General features: G+C 41.4%; 1 protein-coding gene across 1 annotated transcript in view; it reads left to right on the forward strand.

Moving 5' to 3' along the window:
- CIT (citron rho-interacting serine/threonine kinase) overlaps positions 1-13,752 on the forward strand; it is a gene marked incomplete at its 5' end in the record, with an annotated part of 54,295 nt that overhangs the window by 34,039 nt on the left and 6,504 nt on the right. Inside the window, 19 exons of the mRNA XM_077787292.1 lie at positions 1,179-1,376; positions 1,825-2,018; positions 2,522-2,657; positions 3,059-3,163; positions 4,358-4,498; positions 4,675-4,782; positions 5,512-5,629; positions 5,876-6,040; positions 6,136-6,273; positions 6,501-6,681; positions 6,911-7,002; positions 7,291-7,395; positions 8,259-8,428; positions 9,389-9,469; positions 9,668-9,803; positions 10,986-11,125; positions 11,983-12,075; positions 13,272-13,380; positions 13,501-13,629. Coding sequence (XP_077643418.1) covers positions 1,179-1,376; positions 1,825-2,018; positions 2,522-2,657; positions 3,059-3,163; positions 4,358-4,498; positions 4,675-4,782; positions 5,512-5,629; positions 5,876-6,040; positions 6,136-6,273; positions 6,501-6,681; positions 6,911-7,002; positions 7,291-7,395; positions 8,259-8,428; positions 9,389-9,469; positions 9,668-9,803; positions 10,986-11,125; positions 11,983-12,075; positions 13,272-13,380; positions 13,501-13,629 — 2,539 coding nt within the window. The remainder of the gene's footprint in view (positions 1-1,178; positions 1,377-1,824; positions 2,019-2,521; positions 2,658-3,058; positions 3,164-4,357; positions 4,499-4,674; positions 4,783-5,511; positions 5,630-5,875; positions 6,041-6,135; positions 6,274-6,500; positions 6,682-6,910; positions 7,003-7,290; positions 7,396-8,258; positions 8,429-9,388; positions 9,470-9,667; positions 9,804-10,985; positions 11,126-11,982; positions 12,076-13,271; positions 13,381-13,500; positions 13,630-13,752) is intronic.

Raw genomic sequence — 13,752 nt, forward strand, 5'->3', positions numbered from 1 at the left:
CAAAAAGAAGTGGTTGTCATCTTTCCAGAGAGCTGAGAAGAGCTGTGTGCTCTATCCTCTACTGCTTTAGATATTTAAGTCCTTGGCTTGTGTAGGAAATTGGAACATTTACATTTCAATGTATGGCCAACTGTGCTCTGCAATTTTATTTTTTTCCCATTTAATCAAGTATCTTATTCACTTTTCTTTGACATCCAGGCAAAAGACCCTCTAGAACATGTTTTTAAGAGTTAAATGTGAATTGTATAGAGTTTACCAGTTTCTGAAATTCTTTTTATTAAGTTGATTTCAAGATTACTGAGTTTTCTTTCTCTTCTGTTGTGGTGATGTTGGTTTTGAGTTAGGAGGAGGTACAAATTCATCCACCCAGTGTTCAGGCCTTTCATTCATAAAACCAACTGTGAAATTGGCCCACTGTTGTTTATATTTGTCCTTCAGTTGGAGGGAACTGTGGTTGAAAGCTTTTAGTTAATGAAGACTGAACAAATGGATGCTCCCACTTTGGCAAAGGCCCTGTTGAGATTTCACTGATTTTCCATATTGTGTTACCACACTGATTTCTTCCCTCCTGTGTACCCAGCTGCCATCCATAATGCTGTTACTTTGATAGAATGCATTTCTTAACATTTTCTGCCTTTCCTGGTAATACCCAGTGTTACAAATAATAATATAAGCAATTCCCAGGGATATCCATCAGGTTGCACTGCCTCCACTGCACCTCTTGGTCTGTTTTCTTCAGTACCACACTTTGAAAGCCTTTCTGAGAGTGCTTAGCCTCATTGCACTTCGGGGAGATTGAGTCAAAAAAGGTCACTGCAAGTCAGTAGCAGAACTGAGAATCCAGCCAGAATTCCTGGCTCCCAATCCAGTGCTTTAACTATGACAGGTCTCTCAAATAATAAATTACATTGCAGCATATTTGTGCTCTGAACCACATTTTAAAAAGAAAGCTATTTTCTCTAAGACACAAAACTCTACTCCTAATCCAAGTACATTACAATGCAAAAATATATATGATTATAATGCTTCCCTTTTTTTTTCTTTAAATTAGAAAAAATGTAAAAGCTTGGCAATAAATAATTCTGTGTGAATTGATTAATCTCTCCAGTCATACAGAAGAAGCATGGATGATTTCAAAAACCTGTGCTTACTCACATGTAATTTATTTTTCTTTCTAGGTGATTTCAGATTTGGAAGAGCAGCTGAACCAGCTCACTGAAGACAATGCAGAGCTGAACAACCAGAATTTCTTCCTGTCCAAACAACTGGACGAGGCCTCAGGGGCCAACGACGAGGTTGTGCAGCTGCGGAGTGAAGTCGATCATCTCCGCCGAGAGATCACCGAGAGGGAGATGCAGCTGACCAGCCAGAAACAAGTAAGTCTCTCCAAGTCTGGGTCAGGAGCTCTTGGTGGGAGCTGGCAGAAATTCCTTTTACATCTGGAAAACCATAAGAAGCAATGATGCTTCCGGGGCATTTAAACCTTCATTCCGAGGGTAGTTGAGTGAATGGAAATTTTATGTATATCCCATCGTGTTTTTACACAATTTTATTTAGCAATCCTGCACTCTGATGGCATTGTCATTTAGAATTACTCATTTTAATTTTGTGGCCCTGGAAATCTCAAAATGTTCATAATGAGATCGACCTGACATTATCAGGGATCACAAGTGAATGTACAGGAGCCTTGAAATAAATGGGCTGTGATTTCCCAGCTCCTGCTCACTGACGATTTGCATGTACTGTAATTGAAATGGTAAGGCTGAAGCTGAAAGTGCACACTTGATGTGGGATGTGAGAATTGATAGGAGGATTTATTTTTAGACTATGGAGGCCTTGAAGACAACATGTACGATGCTGGAAGAGCAAGTAATGGACTTGGAGGCCCTGAATGATGAACTCCTGGAGAAAGAGCGCCAGTGGGAAGCGTGGAGAAATGTTCTAGGGGATGAGAAGTCCCAGTTTGAATGTCGAGTTAGAGAGTTGCAGAGGATGCTGGATACTGAGAAACAGAGCAGGTCTCTCTCCCTTCTTTCCCTTTTATTAACTTCTATAAAAATTCTCTATAGAAGCTAGTACAAAAATTATATTTAGCATAGGATATGGGAGTTGGAGCTAAATATAAAATCTTGTGAGGTAGTTCTAAAAATGGTTTATTAGTTAATAGTCATCACTGATATTTTTCCTTTTGTTTCTTTGCAAGTGAACAGTTCAAGGGGAGTGGTATTTATCATTGTAATTTATAAAATGTCTAGATTTATTATCTTCTATTTTATTTTATGGAAAAAATAGTCTTTGCTCCTGACTGTTCCTGTGGGGTCTTGAAATTTTTAAGGCTGTAGTTCTAGCAGGGCAGGAACAGGATTATATAATATAAAAGTGTTGCAGCAAACAGTCTGGCTTTCTAATGTAACATCTTGAATTTGAGGCAACCCCTGAAAGAGTTATTGATGCCACTGCCTGCCAGGGAGAGGTCAAGCCTGCAAGGAGTTAGGTAACATTATTTTCCATTTTAATGCAGAGTGAGAGCAGATCAGCGTATTACTGAGTCTCGCCAGGTGGTAGAACTGGCTGTCAAGGAACACAAGGCAGAGATTCTGGCCCTGCAGCAAGCACTCAAGGAACAAAAACTCAAAGCAGAGAGCCTTTCTGATAAAGTAAGTAACTTTCAATCCTAGACTTTAGTAATTATATTGAATACTTTTCCATTGATATTACTTTTAGAAATGTGGCCTTGAGCAGCTCTTTTTTCAAGCTGTTATAGAGACAAATTAAAAAGACTGGAGGGCATAGAATAGCATTCTATCTTCAAGCCAAAGACCTCAGATTTTCTTTGAAAAAGACTAAAGCAGACAGCAGTCTATGATGCCTGGAATGAAGTCCTTCAACAATGTGGTATCTGCATTTGAACAAGCCAAAATGTCTTTTGGCTGGCTTTTCCCCAGCAACCAAAGGCTAATTGTATCATTTTTCTTCAGCATGTGCTTGGTGAAGTTGGATTTAAGACTGTGGAACTATATTTATTAGTGTTCAATGTTATTCTGACCCTCTTTCCCAGCTCAATGACCTGGAGAAGAAGCATGCCATGCTGGAGATGAATGCCCGCAGTTTACAGCAGAAGCTTGAGACAGAAAGGGAGCTCAAGCAGAGGCTTCTGGAGGAGGTAACCTTGGAGATTCATGTTAGAGCTTCAGAAGGCTCCACATCTTGAGGAGGGGAGGTTGTGTGAATAAGAATTACATATCCATCCTTCTTCTATATAACTGGGGAGATTAATCAAGTTGGGGGAGTTGTTCTCATGTAAAAGTTTGCAGAGTGTGTGGCCATGTCATTGAGCAATAAAAGTGAGCTGCTCCTCAGAGGCAGGGGAGATGACAGCCAAGGGGGACAGCCTGCAGGCTCAGACCCACAGCACCTGAACAAGAGGACCAGGGCAGATTTGCTGAAGGTACCAGTGATCATTATAGAAGCCTCTAGTCATGAGGCATGTCCCAGGTCAGGCCTGCAAGGCCAGGTCTGTGCCCAGGCATAGCTCTGACCAGGCTAAGGGCAAGGGCCATAGATTAAAACCAGCTCTGGAGCCAACATGCTCAGGGTGCACACCTGGAGGCCACAGGTGAGGCTTCTCTCACAGCTCTTTGCATCATCAATTTGTGTCACAGGATTTGGATCCAAGGTCACACATCTGCACCGTATCAGGGAGTAATTGAATGCAGGCAACCAGTTCTGGGTGGTGGGGGAAGAGGATCCAGAGGAAGGCTTCAGGGGTGGTTGTGGACAATTAAAGCCTTCTGATATTCTTGAGGTACTGACAGGTTGCCTATTCCTTTATGCATCACCAGGAAAGATTTCTGACTCTTGCTTTGTAACATAGGAGCATTCATGTTTTTCCTAGTCAGGGACCTTCTTGTCAAAAAAGTGTAAATTCTGAAAGAATTAGGAGTATTTTGTCATGTGCTCTCCTCTGGTGTTAATTGGAGGCAAAGATGTAAACAGCTGGCCACTATTTTCCTTATCTCATGTGACTATGACTATCCTGGCTTATCGTAAAGATTATAGTTTTAATTTATTTTTACAAAGTACTAAGGTGGCTTCTGGTGGTTGTACAGAGAGCTTGAGAAAACGGTTTTGCTCCAGATTAATATAAATACACAGAGATGCTTGTTTAGTCACAATGCATTCTGAAAGGAAAGGAATCTTGTAGAGTATGGTAATTTTCCAGGTTTTGAAGAATTGTGTGTTTATTTATAAGCTCTGCAATGATGATTATTTTACAAGGAGTGATATTTAATAGCTTTTACTTACAAACAAGAAGACAACAGACCCAAAACACTGGCCTTTGTTTTCCTTTCTACAGCAGGCAAAGCTGCAGCAGCAAATGGATCTGCAGAAGAATCACATCTTCCGCCTGACTCAAGGTCTGCAAGAGGCTCTGGACCGAGCAGATCTTCTGAAGACTGAAAGAAGTGACCTGGAATATCAGCTGGAAAACATTCAGGTGAGGGTCAGGAAGCAGGGCAGTGCTCTGCATCATTCACTGTGAGGCTTTAGGATGTGATTTACAGTTTGTGTGACACTTTCTTGAGGGTATTTTTTAGCTCTGTTTTGCTATCGAGTTGTTTGTTTGTTACTTCTGTTAAGATGAAATTTCTTGCATCTGTGTGTGATTCACAGGTTCTCTATTCCCATGAAAAAGTGAAAATGGAGGGCACTATTTCTCAGCAAACTAAACTCATTGATTTCCTGCAGGCAAAGATGGACCAACCAGCAAAAAAGAAAAAGGTGGGTGAGGAAGGTTTTGAGAGGCATGGAATTAAATGGTTTTGTAATTAGTTACGTGCTGTGTATTCTTAATATTGTTTTATCTTTCTTTGTGTAACAAAATGTTGTCCTCATTTAAGACCATTCTGAGTTGGTGAACACAAACTTTACTAGGCAGAATGTGTTCTTTGTGCCTTTTCTAGTTATTCCTACAACACTTAGGTTACAAACCCAGTAGCTACACCTCAATGAGGCTGTAGGAATACAGAATTTTAAGCATGTTTTTTTTAATGCTAAGTATGTATATGTGTATGAATCTATTTTGCATCAAGAGTGGCTGTCCTGTAGTCACAGCATAAGACGGAGCAGTCAGGCAATGTGACTTGTGTCACATCTTTGTCATAAGCTGTTCTGTCATTTTGAATGAAATAATTTAATTTTAATCACATATTTTGAGATCCTCTGTTTAGATGCTTTTGGAGACTCCAGGTTTGAGTACTAACAGGTAACGTACATCCTCTTTAAATTAATCCATATCTCGACATTTTTCTCTCCAGTGCCAATATGAACTAAAAATCCATCCTTACACATAACAGAATTGCCATTAGGCCCTCTGGCCGGACTGCCACTAGCGAGTGTCACTTTGCCTAGTTCAAGCCATCTCTTGCTAGGAGTTAGGAGTTGTCTGTGTGTTTCTGTTGCTAGGGCCTGTTTAGTCGGCGGAAAGAGGACCCTTCTTTACCCACACAGGTTCCCCTGCAATACAATGAGCTGAAAGTGGCACTGGAGAAGGAGAAGGCTCGTTCTGCTGAGCTGGAGGAGGCTCTACAGAAAACACGCATTGAACTCAGATCTGCTCGTGAAGAAGGTAGGGGTTAACAGAAAAGATGAATCTGGAAGGAGGCACACACGTTTTTGGTTTGAAAACATGCCTTTAATTGTGTGCCACTCTAGCAGTAACCTATGTTGTTTAATTATTACCACTGCTATGATGTTACAATAAAGCTACACTCGATTCTGTGGGCTGTAACTGCAGACTGGTCACACAGAGCCCTGCTAGGAACCAGAGTGCCATGTTGGTCACATTAACCAGGGACATTTGTCTTGTCTGTAGCTGCTCATCGGAAAATATCCGACCACCCTCACCCCTCCACCCCGGCCACAGCCAGGCAGCAGATCATCATGTCTGCCATAGTGCGCTCCCCAGAGCACCAGCCCACACCCATCAGCCTGCTGGCTCCTCCCTCCAGCCGCCGGAAGGAATCCTCCACGCCAGAGGGTAGGCTCCTGCTCAGCTCCTCTTCATCTACCCCGGCAATGCCATCTCTTTGTTGATTTAGTTTTTACCCTGCTGATGAGTTCTGTCCCTTGCAGAGTACAGCCGGCGCCTGAAGGAGCGAATGCACCACAACATCCCCCATCGCTTCAACGTGGGGCTCAACATGAGGGCCACCAAGTGTGCCGTGTGCCTGGACACGGTGCACTTCGGCAGGCAGGCCTCCAAATGTCTGGGTAAGGGCAAAACACAGCACAGCTCGGGGGGAGGAAAGGCATCAGCCATCTAGAGCAGGGATAGAAACCACAGTGTGAAGACTCTGAAACTAGAGAAAACATCATGGTTTGGAGTGGAAGGAGAACCTTGGAGAAGTTGGGATTTGTGTGTTAGAAGTTGAGGCAGCTGTGTCAAGATTTTTTTTTTTTTGTCATTTAACAGAAGTTTTTCCCTGTCCTCTTGTCAGAATGCCAGGTGATGTGTCACCCAAAATGCTCAACTTGCTTGCCAGCTACTTGTGGGCTGCCAGCAGAATATGCCACACACTTCTCGGAAGCGTTCTGCCGGGATAAGATGAATTCCCCTGGCCTGCAGCTGAAGGAACCAAGCACCAGTCTGCGTCTTGAAGGGTGGATGAAAGTGCCAAGGTATAAACAAGAATCTTGGTCCATGTCAGGTGCTGAAATATTTGGCCTTATATTACTGTGGCTCTTGAAATGAGATAATTGGTACAGGCCCATTACATGGGCATTACAATTACCACCACTATAATTACAATTGTTACCACTGAAATTTCACTTTTATAGGAGTTGCATGTTTGCTTTATATAGAATCCAAACAGAAAGTCCAACATGGCTTTGTGCTTATTTTCCTCAGGAATAATAAACGTGGGCAACAGGGCTGGGACAGGAAGTATATTGTTCTGGAAGGAACCAAAGTGCTCATTTATGATGCAGAAGCAAGAGAAGGTAACTTAGAATTTCTAGCAAGAACATATTTTTTAATCTTCAGATATTGTTTAGTGGGTTGAGAGGCTTAAAGATTATTACTGTTCCCTATGGCTGTACCAAATTTAGCTAAAATCTTCAGTGATAAAGCAACATTATTTTTTTCTACACTCTTAGCCAGTTTATGGACTGGCCTGTCATAATAATCCAGCTGTGAAAACATCCAGTGTGCATCCACTTCCTTTTGCTATCACAATTATTTTCTTGCTACCTGTTTGCCTGTTCCTAATCTGTCTCCCCCTTCTGCAGCTGGACAGAGGCCTCTGGAGGAATTTGAGCTCTGCCTTCCTGATGGTGATGTAACTGTTCATGGAGCTGTAGGAGCTACTGAGCTTACCAATACAGCAAAGACAGGTGAGAATCTTACATAGATGAGGTCAAATGGATTTCATCTGGCTTGCCATCACTTAGCCTTGTTTGGCTGAACAGAATTTTCTCCCTCAAGCTTTCATTGTGTAACGCTGTAATTTACCTCCATCTGAATCAGGGGAGTAGCTCAGCACTCCAGATCTAGTTACACCCAAGCTGTTGCTTCTGTCGTGGTAGAACTGTGGTTAATATAGTAATCAAACCAAATGGAAGTAAATCTTAAGAAATTTGTAGCATAAACACTTGCTTTATTTAAATTTCTTCTCTATTAACTGTGATGTATCATAACTTCTGCCACCATTGTGCTCTGACCACAAAGCCATTAACTTAGAAATGCTGTGGGGTGTATACAGTCTCTTATTATGAAAAAATGTTGATGTGTTGATTTGTATGTACTGAATAGAACTGATGGATAAGATTCTGTATGTCTTGACTGTTACATTAAAGGATACAGACTGTTAAAAACAAAGGTTTCCATAACCAGTTTTTACAGATTTTTCTTAATCAGTACAGGGAAAACTTTAGTCAAGTGGCTGGTTTTATTTTGGTTTTGAGGGTTTTTTTCCCCACAATGGAATTTCTTTCTCTTTTGAATAAAAGGCAAGAAATTATTTTTGTTGAGTTAAAGACAGCTTTGTATGTATGGATTGCATACATCCAGCTAATATTTAGGTGTAAATAGCTAGCCTGTGCAGGACCTGTAAAGGAGAAACCAATGTGTAAATTGCCATGGTACGTCATGATAAATACAACTTCTCTCCAATGAGGCTGAAAGGTGTTGATTTTAAGTCCACTGACAATATTCCAAAAACTAATCTAAGTCTTATTCTATCTATATAACATCTCAGATGTGCCATATATCCTAAAATTGGAGTCTCATCCACACACCACTTGCTGGCCTGGTAGAACACTCTACCTGTTAGCACCCAGCTTCCCTGACAAACAGCGCTGGGTCACAGCACTGGAATCAATAGTGGCAGGTGGGAGAGTTTCCAGAGAAAAAGCTGAGGCTGATGCTGTGAGTATGAAAGTTTCATTTAATAATAAAATATTCTGGGAGGGAGCAGAGTTTTGAAAAATATTTTTTCGGTATTTGACATACTGAGGTTTAACTGAAGGTAAGTTATTGCTTCTGCCTTATGATTTGAGCACCAGGAGCCAGTTCACTGTCAGACTGATGCTGTGCATTACAATACCCTTCTTTAGACTTGGGGAGTATAGTAAGAGAGTCCCAAAATATCTCTAATTCCAGCAGAGGAAGGAAAAGTAGTTAGGACATGGTTTAAATCCAATCTCATAAGGTACCACATGGAATGAGCAAACCTTGAAAGAAGCAAAAACGCCATCCCCTCCCATTCTTAGAGAGTCAGAGGCTTTATGTTTCTTGCTGGGGGGAGGTGTGTGTGGGTGTGTTCTTTTTAGTTTGTTTTATTCCTAATAAGAGGCTAAACAGATTTGTTGAGATTTTGGATAGCCTTTCTCACACAGTTACACTGATAACTCTATTTTCTGGCAAAGGGAGGTTGGATTCTGTGGCATTGCATAAGAGAATTAGCTCTGGAGGTAGGGAATATCTGACTGCAGGAAATACTCTTTTTTCCTCAGGTTCACATTTCTTTTGTATCTGAGAAAAATACATGCACCCACCAACATTTATACTTTACTTTAATCCTTCCCCTTGGAAAATTCCACTGTTCTGTTGTAGGAGGTTGGGGAAAATGGAAAGGATAGAGACAGCAATAGGTTCTGTCTGAATTTAGGATAATTCTGATCAGTTTGCCTTATTGTGTCTAAGGTAGATAAAAGTTTACTAATTCTTCTATAGGAGGCATCCCTGCAACTTTTAGCTTTCTGAGAAAAAGAAATCTGTGCCTAGTTCTTTGTCTGTCTGAAATGATGACCTGACATTGTTAAAATACTCACAGATAAAGAGACGAAGATTAACTCAACAAGAAAAAAATATTTTTGTCATTTACAGAAACTGCTGGGGAACTCCCTGCTGAAGCTGGAGGGTGAAGACCGTTTGGATATAAATTGCACAATGCCCTTCAGTGACCAGGTAATGGTCATGTGCACTTGATCATTCTCAGTAGTGGATAATTGATTCAGGGAAATGGTATCTTGATTGCAATGTGTGTAATTATGCACTTGTTTGTGGGTTTGATTTTTTTCTTCACTGCTAAAGAGCATCACCCAAATTGCTGTTGGAGCACTCCTTGTTCTCCTCACCTATTGCTATTTTTTCCCCCCATTGTAGGTAGTACTGGTGGGTGCAGAAGAAGGTCTCTATGCCCTGAATGTACTGAAGAACTCCTTAACACACATCCCAGGAATGGGAGCTGTCTTCCAAATTCACCTCATCAAGGATCTGGAGAAGCTACTCATGATAGCAGGTACAGGGCTGTGTGTCCCCACTGGCCCCGCAGTGGCTCTGTGCTGCCAGGTCCTGCTTGTCTTTGGATTTGCTCCAGCTTTTGTCTGTTTTTTTATCAGCAAATTGGCAGGAATGCCTTGCTGTGGTTAACACAGTCCTGTGTGAGGCTGGCTGGTAAGGGATTATGTGAATGAGCACTCAGTTAAACCTTCACGAGAAATTGATTTCAGAGCTGAGGGAGGGAACAACCAGGGACAAAATATTTCCAGGTAGAGGTCAGTTGTCATTTTAAGTTCAATTTAAAAGTGTTGTGCTGATCAGTGAACATATCTTCCTAATTATTGCATAACATTTTAAATGTAATTAACTATTTGAGGACCACGACGTGATCACTGGGGCATAGGGCCAATTCTTACCCTCTCTTGGGTAAAAAACTGGGACTCCTGTTGTGATTTAAGAATTCTTTATGAAAGGAACACCAGCTTTAATCTCTCCATCTGTGGTTTTCCAGAGATAATCCTTCCCACACGGATGTAGGCATGCTGAACATTAGGCTATATCTTCATTTGAAAGCCCAAATTATCAAGTGTCTATATGACATTTGCAGGGTATGAAAAACAAATTCTTTCCTTTTCTGCTAGTTTTGTGGTTTTTTCCTGATAAGGGTTTAAGATGTCCATGGATTATTTGTGCCAGGGTAGTAGAGAACAAAGCAAACCTCACACATAATGAGAAGGCTGTGTTAAGTCTGTCACTGGACTTCTGAGAGGAATTGGCCTTGGGCTGTAATGCAATTTATTAGGGCAGTTCTTGGAAATCCCTTGCCAGTTCTGTTGGCACAGTGTGATTAAAACATCTTGTACTTGAAGGAGTTCTGAAGGGCAAAATAAAACTTCCTGTCTAATTTTGAATAATGTCTTAATGAGGCCACAATTACTGTGTTCTACTAGATTTCAGCAAAACTAATAATCCACACAGGGAATGGTTGTTCTCCTGGTAGATTTACTGCCTGTTGTAGGGTTGGGTTTTTGTAAGTTTTCTGTTTCAGTTTGAATTGAAATAATATGGAATGAATTCTGCATGGTACCTTGTGACTGTTTCCACAGTAACAGCCTGTAACAATGATCTGCTGCTTAGGTAAGACTTTTGTAGTGAATAGGGAGTTCTCCCTTGCTGAAATGCACCCTTTTTTTGTTTCCAGGAGAAGAAAGGGCTCTGTGTCTTGTTGATGTAAAGAAAGTGAAGCAGTCCCTAGCCCAGTCTCACCTCCCAGCCCAGCCTGATGTCTCACCAAATGTCTTTGAGGCTGTCAAAGGATGTCACCTTTTTGCTGCTGGCAAAGTAAGTCAGAGCTCCCTTGTGCCCTCAGACCACCCCTTAGACTGCTCTTAGTTTCATATTAACAAATCAGCATCTTTACTCCACTGGCAACACATCCAACATCTATATTCTTGCTCTGAATACTTTTATTTATATAAGAAGAATGGGCTGAAGAGAGACTGAGCTGTAGACAGAATGGGGGATTTGCTGCTAATGTGGATCAATTTAGTCAGGATGCCATGATGGTATAGCTTAAACTGCTAGGTAGTAAGAAATCCAGCAGAACATGGTACTACTGCTTCCTCAGTACTGACTACAGTTTTGAGATTTTAAATGAGTGAATTCTGTCCAGTCTTTGTTCTTGAATGTCACACTTCCAGGCTAGCAAATTTTCTTAGGTGTTTGTGTCACTTTAATTCTAAACATTTCCTGGGTTTAGTATGGAGCTTTTAACCACAGCAAAAATTCTCATTTACAATTACTTCTATGGACAGTGTCAAACCATAACATTTGGTAACAAACTGAGCACCACTCATTTCAAAGTGATGGTTAATATAAGTTTCAGGGGTTAAAATGTAGACCTAACCTATTTCAATTTGTCAATCCTTTTTCTGCTCAAAACCTTCTCATATTTTATTAACGTCTTTCAAGCATAAAGGAAATCATACAAGCCATTTAAATTCACGTTCTTTTTTGAGAATGTGAAGAGGCTTTTCATTATTTCATGAATTCACAATAATTACCCTATTAATAAAATGTACTTGCTTATCTCTGCTAAGTTCTTTCTGTGGCAAGAGGTTCTCAGATCTGTTTCATATGCTCAGCAATAGAATTTATTTTATCACTGTCCTGAACTATGCTTATTATCTTCCTTACAGGTTGAGAACAGTCTTTGTATCTGTGCAGCCATGCCCAATAAAGTGGTGGTTCTGCGATATAATGAGAGCTTGAGCAAGTTCTGTATCAGAAAGGTGAGTTTAGTAACTCCCTGCTGTAGTTGAGGTTAATTCAGATAGTGCTCTAAGCCTTTGCTTTGGAGCAAACATCTAAAACCTTTCTGTGGGCATGAGAACTTGTTTTCTAGCTAAAATGACAACAAATTGCACTGTGCACTGACTCAAGGTGGAGTAGGCAGCAATTTCCTTTAATAAGAGTTGGCATTTTTGGAGAGATGCAGAACAGAACTGTGATTTTTGGGGTATTGGACTGAGCTGTAATCATGCCCTCAGATCTCTCCTCAGGACAAAAAGTTTAAACACCGCCTGCCTTAAAACAGTCTGGCACCCAGAAACTCATGTCCTCTCCTATGCACAAATTAAAGAATGTTCCAGTCAAACTACACCTCCCTGGGAGGTTCTGCAGGTGATTTTTGCAGGCCCAGTTCATTTTCCAGTGTGACTGAGGCTGCTGGAGTGAAGCAGTGGGCACAGCCATGCAGATCTGGCCTCCTCAGGAGGAAAGGCATGGCTGTTGGATATCTGGGCACACCTGGAATGTCTGCAAGCATTGCAGCTGATACCAACTCCTGGTCACAGCAGGGAACACTGAGGGTCTGCAGCCCTTCCTCTGACAAGGGCTTACATGCCCAACATGCCGAGGAATGTTTTAGGGTGCAGGTTTTCCTTATCTCCAGTAATCCAGAGAAGTGAATTTAGATCCTAACAAGATGGCAGCAAGCCCAGAATATGTTTTTCCTTTCTTCTAACAATACTGCCAGATAAAATAGGATTTATGTGAGGAATCTTGTCCACAGAAGATCTGGGGATCTGTACATTGTGTCAGGCTAACCTGCAGAGTATCCCAGCTCTTCAGTCACAAGGCAGGTCTTGGTGAACAACAAGGGAGCTGCTCACTGCTGCTCTGGAAAACTGAGCTGCAGAGCAGAAGACTATTTTCCAGAACAATATATTCTTCCAAAAGGAAGAGGATCTTTCCCGAGGCGAGTTGATATGCAAGTCTATATTCAAGCATCACTTCCAACAAAACAAAACTTTATTCTAGCAAGAGTTTTTGCCCATATGGTTTTGAGAGACTGGTAGGGTCTTTGAAGTTGCTGCCTCTCCCTTTTGTAAAGATAAATGTAGCAATATACAACTTTCCATACTCAGTGTTATCCGTAAGCTGGTACAGGGGACTAATATCTGTCCATACTGTCCTTTTTTCCCAGGAGATTGAAACCTCTGAGCCTTGCAGCTGCATCCATTTGACCACTTACAGCATCATCATTGGAACCAACAAGTTCTATGAAATTGAGATGAAGCAGTACACACTTGAGGGTAGGAGATAATTCCTGAGAAATGCTTCAAGTGGCTACACAAGTTCTTTTGTAGGGTTTTTTGAAAGCAGTTTAGGAAAAATGGTGCAAATCAAAGTGTATTTCTCCATTCTCTTTGCAGAGTTTTTGGATAAAAATGACCACACGTTGGCCTCTGCTGTGTTTGCTGCTTCCACCAACAGTTTCCCAGTCAGTATCATCCAAGTGAACCCAGCAGGGCAGAGGGAGGAGTATCTGCTGTGTTTCCACGGTAAGTGGTGGATGATTGTGCAGGTGTTGCACTACTCCTGTTCTCTGAGCTGCAGAAGGTACCCAAATGCTGTTGAATTCTGGACAACCTGCTTTGGCTTAAAAGTTCTCCATGCCTAGTGGA

Source organism: Lonchura striata, chromosome 18 (assembly GCF_046129695.1).
Source record: "Lonchura striata isolate bLonStr1 chromosome 18, bLonStr1.mat, whole genome shotgun sequence".
Taxonomy (NCBI): Eukaryota; Metazoa; Chordata; class Aves; order Passeriformes; family Estrildidae; genus Lonchura; species Lonchura striata.